Genomic DNA, 18110 nt, shown 5'->3' with positions numbered 1-18110 from the left:
CCCCAACTGTTAGGAGGATCTCTCAACAGAATATCATTGTTAACACTCAAATATGCACAGACGGGCGTCTGCAGAACAGACTGGAAAACATTCAGGACAACGTCTTCTGAACAGACGGTATTGTATACCAAAGGGTCTGTATGTAGTGTTGAACAGACTGTATTGTATACCAAGGGGTTCTGTATGTGGTGTTGAACAGACTGTATTGTATACCAAGGGGTTCTGTATGTAGTGTTGAACAGACTGTATTGTATACCAAGGGGTTCTGTATGTGGTGTTGAACAGACTGTATTGTATACCAAGGGGTTCTGTATGTGGTGTTGAACAGACTGTATTGTATACCAAGGGGTTCTGTATGTGGTGTTGAACAGACTGTATTGTATACCAAGGGGTTCTGTATGTGGTGTTGAACAGACTGTATTGTATACCAAGGGGTTCTGTATGTGGTGTTGAACAGACTGTATTGTATACCAAGGGGTTCTGTATGTGGTGTTGAACAGACTGTATTGTATACCAAGGGGTTCTGTATGTAGTGTTGAACAGACTGTATTGTATACCAAGGGGTTCTGTATGTAGTGTTGAACAGACGGTATTGTATACCAAGGGGTTCTGTATGTGGTGTTGAACAGACTGTATTGTATACCAAGGGGTTCTGTATGTAGTGTTGAACAGACTGTATTGTATACCAAGGGGTTCTGTATGTAGTGTTGAACAGACTGTATTGTATACCAAGGGGTTCTGTATGTGGTGTTGAACAGACTGTATTGTATACCAAGGGGTTCTGTATGTGGTGTTGAACAGACTGTATTGTATACCAAGGGGTTCTGTATGTGGTGTTGAACAGACTGTATTGTATACCAAGGGGTCTGTATGTGGTGTTGAACAGACGGTATTGTATACCAAGGGGTTCTGTATGTGGTGTTGAACAGACTGTATTGTATACCAAGGGGTTCTGTATGTGGTGTTGAACAGACTGTATTGTATACCAAGGGGTTCTGTATGTAGTGTTGAACAGACTGTATTGTATACCAAGGGGTTCTGTATGTAGTGTTGAACAGACTGTATTGTATACCAAGGGGGTCTGTATGTAGTGTTGAACAGACTGTATTGTATACCAAGGGGGTCTGTATGTGGTGTTGAACAGACGGTATTGTATACCAAGGGGGTCTGTATGTGGTGTTGAACAGACTGTATTGTATACCAAGGGGTTCTGTATGTAGTGTTGAACAGACTGTATTGTATACCAAGGGGTTCTGTATGTAGTGTTGAACAGACTGTATTGTATACCAAGGGGTTCTGTATGTAGTGTTGAACAGACTGTATTGTATACCAAGGGGTTCTGTATGTAGTGTTGAACAGACTGTATTGTATACCAAGGGGTTCTGTATGTAGTGTTGAACAGACTGTATTGTATACCAAGGGGTTCTGTATGTAGTGTTGAACAGACTGTATTGTATACCAAGGGGTTCTGTATGTGGTGTTGAACAGACTGTATTGTATACCAAGGGGTTCTGTATGTGGTGTTGAACAGACTGTATTGTATACCAAGGGGTTCTGTATGTGGTGTTGAACAGACTGTATTGTATACCAAGGGGTTCTGTATGTGGTGTTGAACAGACTGTATTGTATACCAAGGGGTTCTGTATGTGGTGTTGAACAGACGGTATTGTATACCAAAGGGTCTGTATGTTGGGGCTTTAAGAGATGTAGAGGAATGGAAGTCTGGCTGTTGGACCAGTGTTGGCCAGAGTTCAGTCAGTCATGGCTGAGACTGCAGAGAAGAGGAGCCCCAGACCAGACCTGGAAGGGGCTGGGGTATCTGGCTGGCATTCTCTACTTGTGTTGCCCACTTCTCCTCTGCTAGGCAGGGCAAGGCAGGGTTGGGCAGGGGCATTTGGTTAGAAGTCTAGTTTCCACACAGCCAGCCGATTCACTAACATGGGCGGGAGGACATCTCAACACTCTTCATGCCAACCCAGTCCAGGCCACAGTCAGGAACACCAACAGGCTTAACAGACAGAGGAGGAATCAGATCTGTCTGAGGACGCACGCACACACACACCAGCTGATCTCTTGAACAAAATTAGCCTCAATCAACATTCTCTGACTAAAAAACACTCATGTTGAGTATGGGTGGCTCCATAAAGCACTCCACCAAGCTCTCCTTTCTGAACCATTAAGAAGTGGTGAGTATTGGGTTTGTCCTCACTGTGATTGATTAAACAGTTGTTGCTACAGCCCCATCTGCAGCCCAACAAATCTTTCATCTGTAGTCCAAAACACACTGTTAGGATGTAGGGAGGAAAACACTGGTCTGCTGTGTTCAGTCAGTCAACACACATATCACTTACCCATTACAGTGTTGACCGTGTCAATGGTTTTACCCATTACAGTGTTGACCGTGTCAATGGTTTTACCCATTACAGTGTTGACCGTGTCATGGTTTTAACCATTACAGTGTTGACCGTGTCAATGGTTTTACCCATTACAGTGTTGACCGTGTCAATGGTTTTACCCATTACAGTGTTGACCGTGTCAATGGTTTTACCCATTACAGTGTTGACCGTGTCATGGTTTTACCCATTACAGTGTTGACCATGTCATGGTTTTACCCATTGCAGTGTTGACCGTGTCAATGGTTTTACCCATTACAGTGTTGACCGTGTCAATGGTTTTACCCATTACAGTGTTGACCGTGTCAATGGTTTTACCCATTACAGTGTTGACCGTGTCAGGGTTTTACCCATTACAGTGTTGACCGTGTCAATGGTTTTACCCATTACAGTGTTGACCATGTCATGGTTTTACCCATTACAGTGTTGACCGTGTCATGGTTTTACCCATTACAGTGTTGACCGTGTCATGGTTTTACCCATTACAGTGTTGAAAGTGTCATGGTTTTACCCATTACAGTGTTGACCGTGTCATGGTTTTACCCATTACAGTGTTGACCGTGTCATGGTTTTACCCATTACAGTGTTGACCGTGTCATGGTTTTACCCATTACAGTGTTGACCGTGTCATGGTTTTACCCATTACAGTGTTGACCGTGTCATGGTTTTACCCATTACAGTGTTGACCGTGTCATGGTTTTACCCATTAGTGTTGAAAGTGTCATGGTTTTACCCATTATAGTGTTGACCGTGTAAATGGTTTTACCCATTACAGTGTTGAAAGTGCCATGGTTTTACCCATTACAGTGTTGACCGTGTCATGGTTTTACCCATTACAGTGTTGACCGTGTCATGGTTTTACCCATTACAGTGTAATGTACAGGGTACCATTTGAGGGACACCCTAATTATCTGATAATAAATCAAATAAGCATGTCTTCTCTTTCCTCCGCCCATCATCACTACCTTTATTACCACCAATCCTCTATTCATTAAGAGAATTAAACCTCTGCAATACTGTCAGCATGAGAGAGAGAGAAAACGAGAGAGGAGAGAGAGAACGAGAGAGGAGAGAGAGAACGAGAGAGGCGAGAGAACGAGAGAGGCGAGAGAACGAGAGAGGCCGAGAGAGGAGAGAGAAAGAGAGAGGAGAGAGAACGAGAGAGGAGAGAGAACGGGAGAGGAGAGAGAACAAGAGAGAACAAGAGAGGAGAGAGAACGAGAGAGGAGAGAGAACGAGAGAGGAGAGAACGAGAGAGGAGAGAACGAGAGGAGAGAGAACGAGAGGAGAGAGAACGAGAGAGGAGAGAGGAGAGAGAGAAGGAGAGAGGAGAGAGAAAAGGAGAGAGGAGAGAGGAGAGAGAGAAGGAGAGAGGAGAGAGAAAAGGAGAGAGGAGAGAGAAGGAGAGAGGAGAGAGAGAAGGAGAGAGGAGAGAGAGAAGGTGAGAGGAGAGAGAAGGAGAGAGGAGAGAGGAGAGAGAAGGAGAGAGGAGAGAGAAGGAGAGAGGAGAGAGAGAAGGAGAGAGGAGAGAGAGGAGAAGAGTGAGAAAGAACCATGGAGAACAAGAGAGAAAGTGACAAAGAAAATGAATAAAGAGAATGCATAAATGAGTCAGTCAGTGATGACTTGTGCAGTCATTGTAATTAGAGATCAAAGGAGTTCCCCTGCTGTGTCCGTCTGTCTGGCTGGTGTGGGTCCTTTAGAGTGGGCAGAGACGGGGTATGTGACTGGCAGCCATAGCAACACCAGACAGTCTGCTGATGCCATCTACCCCCTAAGGCACTACTTTTTTTAACCAGTGCCCTATAGGGAATAGGGTGCCGTTTGAGACTTATTCTCAGTCATAGCCACCTGCTATGGTAACAGAGGGGTTCTGAGACCAATCACAACCTGAGGATAGAGTCTCAATTCCTGTTAACATTCATGACAGAGTTGTGCAAGTGTCTGAGTTAGGTGCTAAGTCATATCCCATATTAGGATTAGTCCTCATTCATCCAAGTGTCTGAGTTAGGTGTTAAATCATATCCCATATTAGGATTAGTCCTCATTCATCCAAGTGTCTGAGTTAGGTGCTTAGTCATATCCCATATTAGGATTAGTCCTCATTCACCCATATAGCTGGCAAGCAAGGAGAACCCAGCATCCTCAGATGAACTGAGACTAATCCTGTAGTTGAGGAAAGACTTGAATTTCAATTCAAAAGACGCATTAATATTTATCAGAGTTGCACAAGTGTCCCCATTTGACCCTATGAGTGGTGAACACAGTAAGGAACAACCTAACAATGCTCAGATGAACTCAGACACACTTAGGCAGCGCCCCAAATACCACTATTGCCTTTTATAGTGCACTTTTTTGGGGTAGCACACTATATAAGTAGCATTTTGGATGCACCTTAAAGACATAACCAGGTCAATATGTGAGGATATATGCAGCATCACATCATGTACCATAGAGACATTCTATTCATCTACCCCCTATAGCTTCAGCATGACAACACAGCAACACAGTGGTTTAGTATTAAAATATATTTGAGGAGTGATTCAAAATGAAACAGTTGCATAGCAGAAGAAACAAACGAGCTGATGACGACGTGACAACTATTTGGCAAATGATTTAAGGATGTTTGAAATCCATTGAAATGGTTTCAGAAGAATTGACAGTGGTGACAGGGATCACTAGAGAAAGGCAGTACCTGTGCTGTAGACAACCTCCACAAGTCATGGTGGTTCACAGCTCAATGATTTACACAAGTACCATTCAATTATATACATAAGTAATGATCATTTTAGCATTTCTCTTTTCCATATCTAGTCTCATGTTTCACACACAGGCAATGGTCTACAACGACAATAAGAGCCATTTTGAAATAAACAGTTTTAAAAAATGATACAGGAAAAACAATTATGGCATAAAACATACCAGCAAACATTCTATACTATCAGCATTGAGCTAAAGTGGTTACTATTTCAGATAAACATTAATCTATCCACATACATACTATTTCAGATAAACAGAGCCCTGATTCATCTATCCACATAGTACTATTTCTGATAAACAGAGCCCTGATTCATCTATCCACATAGTACTATTTCAGATAAACAGAGCCCTGATTCATCTATCCACATACGTACTATGTCTGGACCCAAGATGGAAAAATGAAGACAAATGATTTATTTATTGTATAAAAATGAGAAGATGTTCAACTTCAGCTCTACTGTGTATTGGCACTTAGTTAGAGCTCCTACACACGCTTGACTATGTCCACCAGTTACTTTCAGTGAGACGTTGATATCAATGGTACAGTATGAATGTGCTTCATCTTTTAGTCCGGTGGGCTGGTTTTACTACCGTATAGGGGAGAGCTGACCCTGAATAGGGACACAGTCATCATGTGAAGAGGTTCAAGGCTGCACCCTATTCCCCTGCATAGTGCACTACACTGAGAACCCACATCCAAAATATATCAACGACAAATACAAATCATGACAAAAACAAAGTGATTAACCAGTCATAACTAGCCAATGGCAATGCAGATTACACAGTAAGCAACCAATCGATTAAACACAGGATATGACATCATGGAACACCCTGCTTCTTCGCTTCTAGAAACTTTTTAAAAACACAAATTAACAAACTTAGTTGTGCCCATCCATCCTTTAAAAAATAATTTCATCTTGGTATGTAAAGCGTCTTTTGCATAAAGCCTGTGCCATAAAAATATATTTACATACAACACCACTCTCCTAAGTCGGGTCTACTCTGGAGCACATTAAACATCTGATTCTCTGTGCAAGCTGCAAGTCATCAACACCAGGTTGTATATCATGGGACTGACAGGTATAGTTGCTATGGTTGGTCAGTGGTGGTGTACCGTATATCCTCTGTAGGCTGGGTTTACAGTCTGCTAGCTCACTCAGGGACTATACTGAAGGCCCTTGCTCATTCAGTCTATAGGATCCATAGAGTCAGAGAGAGAGAGAGGGAGACTGATGATTAGGGATCACCCTGTCCAACTTTGGCCCAGTAGCTCTGCTCCTTTACAAGTATTTTGGCCAAAACGCAATAGTTTCCCACAGCTTCTCATGTCTCTAGGGGGAAGAGATATGTGTAGCTCTTCATGGTTGATACTGTAATAGTCTGAAGTCTGCCTCAGTCTCCGGTCCCCCTCATCTTGGTCTACAGAGTGGTCCCATAGCTCCTCCCCCTTTCTCTAGGGGTCAGAGGTTAAAGATCGGTGACTTTGTTCTCGAGGGCGGCGGCTATCTGCTGCAGCCGCAGGGTCAGCTGTTTACTCTGGGCGGCTGGGTCATCATCTAAAGACTGGATGATCTGGAGGGAGGGAGGGAGGGAGGGAGGGAGGGAGGGAGGGAGGGAGGGAGGGAGGGAGGGAGGGAGAGAGGGAGAGAGGGAGGGAGGGAAAAATGAGAGAGGACACAAAAGAGACACTAGTAAACAGATTTTCCTGCGACAGCAAGTGACATTAATTTGTCTAATTTCCTACAGGATGTAGGAACCAAGAGGATAGGGCCTTCAAACCACCAAACAAGGAAGTGAGTCCTAAGGTTCTTAACCAAGTGGATAGGGCCTTCAAACCACCAAACAAGGAAGTGAGTCCTAAGGTTCTTAACCAAGTGGATAGGGCCTTCAAACCACCAGACAAGGAAGTGAGTCCTAAGGTTCTTAACCAAGTGGATAGGGCCTTCAAACCACCAGACAAGGAAGTGAGTCCTAAGGTTCTTAACCAAGTGGATAGGGCCTTCAAACCACCAGACAAGGAAGTGAGTCCTAAGGTTCTTAACCAAGTGGATAGGGCCTTCAAACCACCAGACAAGGAAGTGAGTCCTAAGGTTCTTAACCAAGTGGATAGGGCCTTCAAACCACCAGACAAGGAAGTGAGTCCTAAGGTTCTTAACCAAGTGGATAGGGCCTTCAAACCACCAGACAAGGAAGTGAGTCCTAAGGTTCTTAACCAAGTGGATAGGGCCTTCAAACCACCAAGGAAGTGAGTCCTAAGGTTCTTAACCAAGTGGATAGGGCCTTCAAACCACCAAACAAGGAAGTGAGTCCTAAGGTTCTTAACCAAGTGGATAGGGCCTTCAAACCACCAGACAAGGAAGTGAGTCCTAAGGTTCTTAACCAAGTGGATAGGGCCTTCAAACCACCCGACAAGGAAGTGAGTCCTAAGGTTCTTAACCAAGTGGATAGGGCCTTCAAACCACCAGACAAGGAAGTGAGTCCTAAGGTTCTTAACCAAGTGGATAGGGCCTTCAAACCACCAGACAAGGAAGTGAGTCCTAAGGTTTTTACCCCGTCATAGTATTTGCTGGCATACTGGTAGAGCTGGTGCAAGGCTGCCTGGGTATTCAGCGTGTCTGTGTGTTCCTGGAGAGCACAAAGGAGGAAGGATTAATTTTTTTGTTGTATTCTGATGATTCAATAGAAGACTGCCCACACACAAGTACAAACAGATGTGAGGTCACATGTACGTACCCTGGACACCTCAGCCAGGTGTGTGTTCATGTCCTGGTCACTGACTGGGACCATCTGCTTGATTCCCTTGTAGTAACTGAGGAGAGACAGAATGATAGAGAGATGTCTGATTGGCTGCCAGGTCCTACCAACCTATCCCCTTGTGTTGTTTCTGATGCACTAGAAGAGAGTATTTCTGGTGTGTTCTGACTGCAACCTATTCTCTATATTGGCCAAGAGTACTGCAGTATCGGCTCATTTGATGGGCAGTCAATCATGAAAAGGGATGAATATGAGAGAACTCACTCGTCCACCATCTTCTTATAGGTGGAGATCTCCTTTGCATAGAGCAGCTTGTTGCTGGGAGATTCCCGGCTCAGTTTGTGTTCCGTCTTGGTGCAGGCGTCCATGAAGGTCTGAGCGATGACGGACAGCGATGCGTCCACCACCTCCGTCACGTGCACGTCAAAGATGAAGTGAGGGTTCTTCAGGATGTTCACCCAGAAACGCATGGGCAGGCTGGGGATAGAGAACACACACATTAGTATACACACCAACACACACCGCACCGCGCAGAGCAACCCAGAATGAGAGCAAGGTGAAACAGTCGCAGGCTATCCAAACTAAAAGCCAACTCCTTCCTATCTAATTTAACAAGATAACAGATCCCTTTTCCTTCTGCCTCACAGACAAGCTGAGTCACTCAAACCCAGACATCTGAACTCAACCCAGGAAAGCACAACTAAACAGGTGTATGGCTGAATGAAGCCTAATAAAGCAGCCTCAGTCCAAAAATAAATCATGTTACAGTGGTGTGATGCTCCTCCTCTGAGAAGGACTAGAAGTGCTGTGTTATTAAAACGCTGACTGGGGGAGCCTGCAGGGGTAATCTGATCTCCATCTACCTCTGAATCAGCCTTGGTCCAGTGAATTCCTAATGACTACGGTCTGTCTGTCTGTCTGTGTGTGTGTGTCTTATCCTCCAGGTCACCTCAGGGTACACCGAGCTACAGCCTCTTTAAGAATTTATATTTGTTGGCTGGATGCTCACTCTCCCGCTCAAGGTCTTACGTTCTCTCCCTCTATCTGTCTCTTTCCTCTCCGTCCCCTCTAGCCAGCTCAGCTTCACACCTGCTCTAACCCCTACAAACCTCTTCTTGACTGGAGAACAGGCCTGGGGAACATTATCCAGGATACTGGGGGAGAATTAACAAGCCTTTTTAGCTGAATCACATTCACTGAAAGCCCTCATTTAATTGGCTTGCTGATGTCCCCTCTTGCTGATATGCAGGAGAGGGGTGGGAGAGAAAGGGAGAGGGAGGGAGAGAGAGAAAGAGGGTTAGTAAGTGTGTGAAACAGGAGAGAGACATCTAGGAAGGGACTGAGAATGGAGAGAGGAGAGGAGAGAAACAAGGGAAGAGTAAGTGAGTGAAAGAAGAGATGATGGATAGTGAGAGAGATGTCTCTAGAGTCTAATGAATTCAGTCTTTCATCTCCTCATCCTGACTAGAGATCTTACTCTGCCACTCATCCCCACCTGTCAATCCAATACGCATCACAAGCACTATCTATATTTAATAGTTCCCATCAACAGGAGTTCACTAATTCACTCTGATAACGTCCAGGGGTTTCAGGGGAGTTAGGAGTCAGACCCTAGGACTACAACATGGTGAGGAGGAGTCAGACCCTAGGACTACAACACGATGAGGAGGAGTCAGACCCTAGGACTACAACACGGTAAGGAGGAGTCAGACCCTAGGACTACAACACAATGAGGAGTCAGACCCTAGGACTACAACACGATGAGGAGTCAGACCCTAGGACTACAATACGATGAGGAGTCAGACCCTAGGACTACAACACGATGAGGAGGAGTCAGACCCTAGGACTACAACACGGTGAGGAGGAGTCAGACCCTAGGACTACAACACGATGAGGAGGAGTCAGACCCTAGGACTACAACACGGTAAGGAGGAGTCAGACCCTAGGACTACAACACGATGAGGAGTCAGACCCTAGGACTACAACACGATGAGGAGGAGTCAGACCCTAGGACTACAACACGATGAGGAGGAGTAAGACCCTAGGACTACAACACAATGAGGAGGAGTCAGACCCTAGGACTACAACACGATGAGGAGGAGTCAGACCCTAGGACTACAACACGATGAGGACAGTCAGACCCTAGGACTACAACACGATGAGGACAGTCAGACCCTAGGACTACAACACGATGAGGAGGAGTCAGACCCTAGGACTACAACTCGATGAGGAGGAGTCAGACCCTAGGACTACAACACGATGAGGACAGTCAGACCCTAGGACTACAACACGATGAGGAGGAGTCAGACCCTAGGACTACAACACGATGAGGAGGAGTCAGACCCTAGGACTACAACACGGTGAGGACAGTCAGACCCTAGGACTACAACACGATGAGGAGTCAGACCCTAGGACTACAACATGGTGAGGAGGAGTCAGACCCTAGGACTACAACACGGTGAGGAGGAGTCAGACCCTAGGACTACAACACGATGAGGAGGAGTCAGACCCTAGGACTACAACACGGTGAGGAGGAGTCAGACCCTAGGACTACAACACGATGAGGAGGAGTCAGACCCTAGGACTACAACACGATGAGGAGGAGTCAGACCCTAGGACTACAACACGATGAGGAGGAGTCAGACCCTAGGACTACAACACGATGAGGAGGAGTCAGACCCTAGGACTACAACACGATGAGGAGGAGTCAGACCCTAGGACTACAACACGATGAGGAGCAGTCAGACCCTAGGACTACAACACGATGAGGAGGAGTCAGACCCTAGGACTACAACACGATGAGGAGGAGTCAGACCCTAGGACTTCAACACGATGAGGAGGAGTCAGACCCTAGGACTACAACACGATGAGGAGGAGTCAGACCCTAGGACTACAACACGATGAGGAGGAGTCAGACCCTAGGACTACAACACGATGAGGAGGAGTCAGACCCTAGGACTACAACACGATGAGGAGGAGTCAAGTGTAGAAGAAGGTTGGAGGTACTGAACTATTGTGTGTATACAGTGTGCATATCTGTGGGTGTGGTTACGTGCATGCATGTGTGTGTGTGCGCGCGTGTGTACAGTGTTCATATGCGTGTGTGTGTTTGTGTCAGTGTGTGTGTGTGTGTGTGTGTACCTGTTGGTCTTCCAGATATGGACGGTCTCCTCCTCAACGTTGTCGTGTTTCAGAGCCTGCTCATCCAGGAAGTCAAAGAAGTATTTAACTGCAGGAGGAACCACGGCTCCAGAACACAACACACTGCGGAAGAAATCATCCACAAACTGCTGCAGAGTACCCTGCAACACACCGAGGACACACACACATTAGGACACACACACATTAGGACACACACAGTAGGACATATCCAGAGCGACAACCACATATCATATTAGGTGGTCAGTAGACAGTATCTGACAGACACGGATACAAAAATCAGCTCACATTATGTACACCAACATACACTTACACCCACCCAATCAGTGTGTCTCCTGTCCACCCACCCAATCAGTGTGTCTCCTGTCCACCCACCCAATCAGTGTGTCTCCTGTCCACCCACCCAATCAGTGTGTCTCCTGTCCACCCACTCAATCAGTGTGTCTCCTGTCCACCCACTCAATCAGTGTGTCTCCTGTCCACCCACTCAATCAGTGTGTCTCCTGTCCACCCACCCAGTCAGTGTGTCTCCTGTCCACCCACCCAATCAGTGTGTCGCCTATCCAACCCACCCAATCAATGCTACATCTTCTACATGTTCCAGGTCAAATCAGTAATGTAGGAGTAATTCTGAACTGTGCTAAAGGTGTTATAACCCTATTATAACTGCTATATGTAGTACTATAACTGTTAGTAGTGCTTTAACTGCTCTACGTAGTGCTATAACTGCTGTAGGTAGTGCTATAACTGCTGTAGGTAGTGCTATAACTGCTGTAGGTAGAGCTATAACTGCTCTACGTAGTGCTTTAACTGCTCTACGTAGTGCTATAACTGCTGTAGGTAGTGCTATAACTGCTGTAGGTAGTGCTATAACTGCTCTACGTAGTGCTATAACTGCTGTAGGTAGTGCTATAACTGCTGTAGGTAGTGCTATAACTGCTGTAGGTAGTGCTATAACTGCTCTACGTAGTGCTATAACTGCTGTAGGTAGTGCTATAACTGCTGTAGGTAGTGCTATAACTGCTGTAGGTAGTGCTATAACTGCTGTAGGTAGAGCTATAACTGCTCTACGTAGTGCTTTAACTGCTCTACGTAGTGCTATAACTGCTGTAGGTAGTGCTATAACTGCTGTAGGTAGTGCTTTAACTGCTGTAGGTAGTGCTTTAACTGCTGTAGGTAGTGCTATAACTGCTGTAGGTAGTGCTATAACTGCTGTAGGTAGTGCTATAACTGCTGTAGGTAGTGCTATAACTGCTGTAGGTAGAGCTATAACTGCTCTACGTAGTGCTTTAACTGCTCTACGTAGTGCTATAACTGCTGTAGGTAGTGCTATAACTGCTGTAGGTAGTGCTTTAACTGCTCTACGTAGTGCTATAACTGCTGTAGGTAGTGCTATAACTGCTGTAGGTAGTGCTATAACTGCTGTAGGTAGTGCTATAACTGCTGTAGGTAGTGCTATAACTGCTGTAGGTAGTGCTATAACTGCTCTACGTAGTGCTATAACTGCTGTAGGTAGTGTAGTTATCAGACTGACTAACCTTGACAGAGAGCAGTCGTGTCAGGTAGATCTCAGCGATGGCTTTAGTCGTGGCCTTGGCCTTCAAACTTCCTCTCTTAGATTTGACCTCATCCAGCTCGTCAGCAGGCCGCACCAGGTGGAACACCTTGTCATCTTCCAACAGGGCGTTCTCTACAGGGACACCAGGGACATGTTCAGTGGGCATCAAACGGAAGACAACAGACTCAAACAGGGTGGGACAACCTCAACTCTTTTTTGTTTCCTCATGCAAAATGTTTGGCCATAATGAACACGACCCAAAGTTGAGAAGTTTTTCCAAGATGCTGATCTCAGGTCAGTAGCGCATTACCCACCCTGATAGTTAAGGTTAGGATTGGAGGACAGGTAGGCTGATCCTAGATCTGTGCCCAGGGATAACATACTGAGGATATAATGAAATCGGACTCACTTTCTTCATGGCTATCCTGGTTCTGGTGGAACTGGCGATGGGTGTGAAGCACTCTGGACAGAACCAGCGTGGCATTGTCTCTCACCTGAAACACACAGTACCACATATAGTTAACACAGTACCACATATAGTTAACACAGTACCACATATAGTTAACACTGTACCGTACCACATATAAACGCAGCAAAAATAAATAAACGTCCCATTTCACGACTCTGTCTTTCAAAGATAATTCGTAAAAATCCAAATAACTTCACAGATCTTCATTGTAAAGGGTTTAAACACTGTTTAGGCCCTTCTCCCCAGATTGCTCAGTTTGACCACTGTGTTCTTGGGGACCTTCAATGCTGCATCATTTTCCCCCCTGGTAACCTTCCTCAGATCTGTGCCTCGACACAATCCTGTCTCGGAGCACTATAGACAATTTCTTAGACCTCAATGGCTTAGTTATTGCTCTGACATGCACTGTCAACAGTGGGACCTTATATAAAAAGGAGTGTGCCTTTCCAAATCGTGTCTAATTAATAGAATTTACTACAGGTGGACTCCAATCAAGTTGTAGAAACATCTAAAGGATGATCAATGGAAACAGGACGCATCGGAGCTCAATTTCGAGACTCAGAGCAAAGGGTCTGAATACTTATGTAAATAAGATATTAAAATATATATATATATACACAAATGTGCAAAAACATTTTTTAAAAACTGTTTACACTTTGTCATTACGGGGCATTGTGTGTAGATTGCTTGGGGGATTTTTTTACATTTTTTTATTATTTAAACTATTTTAGAATAAGTCAAGGGGTCTGAATACTTTCTGTATAGTTAACACAGTACAGAAACATATCGTTTGAGTTTCACATAGTTTAATTAAACTGTGAAATAGCAAAACCCAACATTTCAACGGAATATCTGGCATGCTCAACTCCGAACATCTTTAGCCCAGGAACAACTCAACGTTAATAAAGCCAGCCAGCCCTGATAGATATTCACATTAACTATACAGTAAGCTGAGAAGATATTCAGAGAGAACACGAATACCAGGCTGAAGTCCTCAGCCAGCCCTGATAGATATTCACATTAACTATACAGTAAGCTGAGAAGATATTCAGAGAGAACACGAATACAAGGCTGAAGTCCTCAGCCAGCCACTCACGTTGTAATGTGCCAGGGTGTTGAGTCTCTTCCACCTGCCCTCCTTCTGTGATGTCAGGTCCATGTCAGACAGGATCTGCCCTGTAGAGCCAGGCCGCCACTCTGTGGACGGGGTGGGAAGTGCACCTTATACATTAGAATATTACTGAAAGGTACAGTTGAAGTCAGGATTTTACATACACCTTAGCCAAATACATTTAAACTCAGTTTTTCCACAATTGCTGACATTTAATCTGAGTAAAAATTCCTTGTCTTAGGTCAGTTAGGATCACCACTTCATTTAAGAATGTGAAATGTCAGAATAATAGTAGAGAGAATGATTTATTTCAGTTTTAATTTCTTTCATCACATTCCCAGTGGGTCAGAAGTTTACATACACTCAATTAGTATCTGGTAGCATTGCCTTTATATTGTTTAACTTGGGTCAAACGTTTTGGGTAGCCTTCCACAAGCTTCCCACAATAAGTTGGGTGAATTTTGGCCCATTCCTCATGACACAGCTGGTGTAACTGAGTCAGGTTTGTAGGCCTCCTTGCTCGCACACACTTCTTCAGTTCTGCCCACACAATTCTATGGGATTGAGGTCAGGGCTTTGTGATGGCCACTCCAATACACTCCAATACCATGACTTTGTTGTCCTTCAGCCATTTTGCCACAACTTTGGAAGTATGCTTGGGGTCATTATCCATTTGGACCAAGCTTTAACTTCCTGACTGATGTCTTGAGATGTTGCTTCAAAATATCCACGTCATTTTCTTTCCTCATGATGCCATGTATTTTGTGAAGTGCACCAATCCCTCCTGCCGGAAAGCACCACCACAACATGATGCTGCCACCTCCACAACATGCTGCTGCCACCCCGTGCTTCACGGTAGGAATGGTGTTCTTTGGTTTGCAAGCCTCCCCCCTTTTCCTCCAAACATAACGATGAGCATTACGGACAAACAGTTCTAATTTCCTTTCATCAGACCAGAGGACATTTCTCCAAAAAGTACGATCTTTGTCCCCATGTGCAGTTGCAAACCGTAGTCTGGCTTTTTTGGGCGGTTTTGGAGCAGTGGCTTCTTCCTTGCTGAGCGGCCTTTCAGGTTATGTCGATATAGGACTCGTTTTACTGTGGATATAGATACTTTTGTACCTGTTTCCTCCAGCATCTTCACAAGGTCCTTTGCTGTTGTTCTGGGATTGATTTGCACTTTTCGCACCAAAGTACGTTCATCTCTAGGAGACAGAACGCATCTCCTTCCTGAGCAGTATGACGGCTGCGTGGTCCCATGGTGTTTATACTTGCTTGTGGAGGTCTACTGATTTATTTTGATTTTCCCATGATGCCAAGCAAAGAGGCATGGAGTTTGAAGGTAGGCCTTGAAATACATCCACAGGTACACCTCCAACTGACTTAAATAGCCTATCAGAAGCTTCTAACGACATTACATAATTTTCTGGAAATTCCAACTTAGTGAATGTAAACTTCTGACCCACTGGAATTGTGATATAGTGAATTATAAGTGAAATAATCTGCCTGTAAACAATTGTTGGAAAAATGACTTGTGTCATGCACAAAGTAGAAGTCCTAACCGACTTGACAAAACTATAGTTTGTTAACAAGAAATTTGTGGATTTGAAAAACGAGTTTTAATGACTCCAACCTAAGTGGATGTAAACTTCTGACTTCAACTGTATGTAGACTAACGTACATGCAAAAATATGAAACTCATTGTTGTTTCCCCCAACTCTTAGCACAGGATAACAGTGGTAGAACCATGTGTGTTCTCACCAAGAGCAACACTGTCCACCTTGGGTCTCTGTGAGTAGGGCAGGTTGCGGTACACCTGTTCAATGATCTTCTCCTTCACCTGAGAGATGGTGTCACAGTTTAGCACCTTCACCGGCGTCACGTCTGGTCCCTCGCCGTGCACCAGCACCTGCAGGGTCTGGTTGGACACACACAGCTGTCAATCATCTATCATCCAGAATCACACTGAGCTCATGATTAGGTCACACCCATTTGTTTTGGTACATGCTAGCAACATGTTGGGCACAGTCCCCTAGGAGCCCCGTGTCGTTCAGAGTGTACTCACCAGGACGCAGTACTCCACGTCGTCCCCTAGGAGTCCCGTGTCGTTCAGAGTGTACTTGGCCTTCTTCATCTTAGCGTCCACTGGGCCCTTCTCTACCTGGTGCTTGATGGCCTTGAACAACTTGTATAGGGGTTCGCCCGCAGAGTCCTACACACACAAAGTGAAGATGCACACACACACAGCGAGAGGGGAGTGAGCTCATCAGTTCTAATGAGACCGTTCTCTCAGTGTAATTACTGAAGATACGGCTCCATGTTCACTGTCACACATGACTGATTGTTTAAAGAGCGCTTTAATCCAAAAATCAATAAGACCAAATAAATTGGAACATTTCATCTAAAACATTAGAAGAAATGGAGAGCGAGAGAGAGAGAGGAGCGAGAGAGAGAGAGCGAGAGAGAGAGGAGCGAGAGAGAGAGAGGAGCGAGAGAGAGAGAGGAGCGAGCGAGGAGCGAGCGAGAGAGAGGAGCGAGAGAGAGAGGAGCGAGAGAGAGCGGAGCGAGCGAGCGGAGCGAGAGAGCGAGAGAGAGGAGCGAGAGAGAGCGAGAGAGAGGAGCGAGAGGGAGGAGCGAGAGCGAGAGAGAGGAGCGAGAGAGAGCGAGAGAGAGGAGCGAGAGAGAGCGAGAGAGAGGAGCGAGAGAGAGGAGCGAGAGAGAGAGAGAGAGAGAGGAGCGAGAGAGAGGAGCGAGAGAGAGAGAGAGAGAGAGAGAGAGAGAGAGAGGAGCGAGAGAGAGAGAGAGAGAGAGGAGCGAGAGAGAGCGAGAGAGAGGAGCGAGAGAGAGGAGCGAGAGAGAGCGAGAGAGAGGAGCGAGAGAGAGAGAGCGGAGCGAGCGGAGCGAGAGAGAGAGAGCGAGAGGAGCGAGAGAGAGGAGCGAGGGAGAGGAGCGAGAGAGAGAGAGAGAGAGAGGAGCGAGAGAGAGGAGCGAGAGAGAGGAGCGAGAGAGAGAGAGAGGAGCGAGAGAGAGGAGCGAGAGAGAGCGAGAGAGAGGAGCGAGAGAGAGCGAGAGAGAGGAGCGAGAGAGAGGAGCGAGAGAGAGAGAGAGAGAGAGGAGCGAGAGAGAGGAGCGAGAGAGAGAGAGAGAGAGAGAGAGAGAGAGGAGCGAGAGAGAGGAGCGAGAGAGAGCGAGAGAGAGGAGCGAGAGAGAGGAGCGAGAGAGAGCGAGAGAGAGGAGCGAGAGAGAGAGAGCGGAGCGAGCGGAGCGAGAGAGAGAGAGCGAGAGGAGCGAGAGAGAGGAGCGAGGGAGAGGAGCGAGAGAGAGAGAGAGAGAGAGGAGCGAGAGAGAGGAGCGAGAGAGAGGAGCGAGAGAGAGAGAGAGGAGCGAGAGAGAGAGAGAGGAGCGAGAGAGATAGAGAGCGAGAGAGATAGAGAGCGAGAGAGATAGAGAGCGAGAGAGAGAGAGGAGCGAGAGAGAGAGAGGAGCGAGAGAGAGAGCGAGAGAGAGAGAGAGCGAGAGAGAGGAGCGAGAGAGAGGAGCGAGAGAGAGGAGCGAGAGAGAGGAGCGAGAGAGATAGAGAGCGAGAGAGATAGAGAGCGAGAAAGATAGAGAGCGAGAGAGATAGAGAGCGAGAGAGATGGAGAGCGAGAGAGATAGAGAGCGAGAGAGAGGAGCGAGAGAGAGAGAGCAGGTTTGAATGAAAAAGGTGAGTCTCACCCTGAGGAACTGATACAGACAGATGGACATCCAGTTACACAGCATCCTCTCCACCACCGTCTCTGACCTGCACACACAGTCAACATGTTAACTACTGTCTGACCTGTACACACACAGTCAACATGTTAACTACTGTCTGACCTGTACACACACAGTCAACATGTTAACTACTGTCTGACCTGTACACAC

The 18110-nt window shown here is 46.0% G+C and overlaps 1 protein-coding gene across 1 annotated transcript in view; it reads right to left on the bottom strand.

Moving 5' to 3' along the window:
- Positions 1–4906: 4906 nt before the first annotated feature.
- Positions 4907–18110, bottom strand: part of LOC110490812 (plexin-B2) — a 184912-nt gene continuing 171708 nt past the window's right edge. Inside the window, exons 28-38 of the mRNA XM_036945206.1 lie at positions 17922–17988; positions 16270–16416; positions 15966–16122; positions 14190–14290; positions 13034–13118; positions 12605–12756; positions 11049–11209; positions 8172–8384; positions 7887–7962; positions 7704–7778; positions 4907–6725 (exon numbers count right to left, since the gene is read on the bottom strand). Of these exons, the coding sequence (XP_036801101.1) occupies positions 6621–6725; positions 7704–7778; positions 7887–7962; positions 8172–8384; positions 11049–11209; positions 12605–12756; positions 13034–13118; positions 14190–14290; positions 15966–16122; positions 16270–16416; positions 17922–17988 (1339 nt within the window). The 3' untranslated portion in view covers positions 4907–6620. The remainder of the gene's footprint in view (positions 6726–7703; positions 7779–7886; positions 7963–8171; positions 8385–11048; positions 11210–12604; positions 12757–13033; positions 13119–14189; positions 14291–15965; positions 16123–16269; positions 16417–17921; positions 17989–18110) is intronic.

Source organism: Oncorhynchus mykiss, chromosome 15 (assembly GCF_013265735.2).
Source record: "Oncorhynchus mykiss isolate Arlee chromosome 15, USDA_OmykA_1.1, whole genome shotgun sequence".
In the NCBI taxonomy this organism is placed as follows: domain Eukaryota; kingdom Metazoa; phylum Chordata; class Actinopteri; order Salmoniformes; family Salmonidae; genus Oncorhynchus; species Oncorhynchus mykiss.
This window is presented reverse-complemented; position numbering and strand designations above follow the sequence as displayed.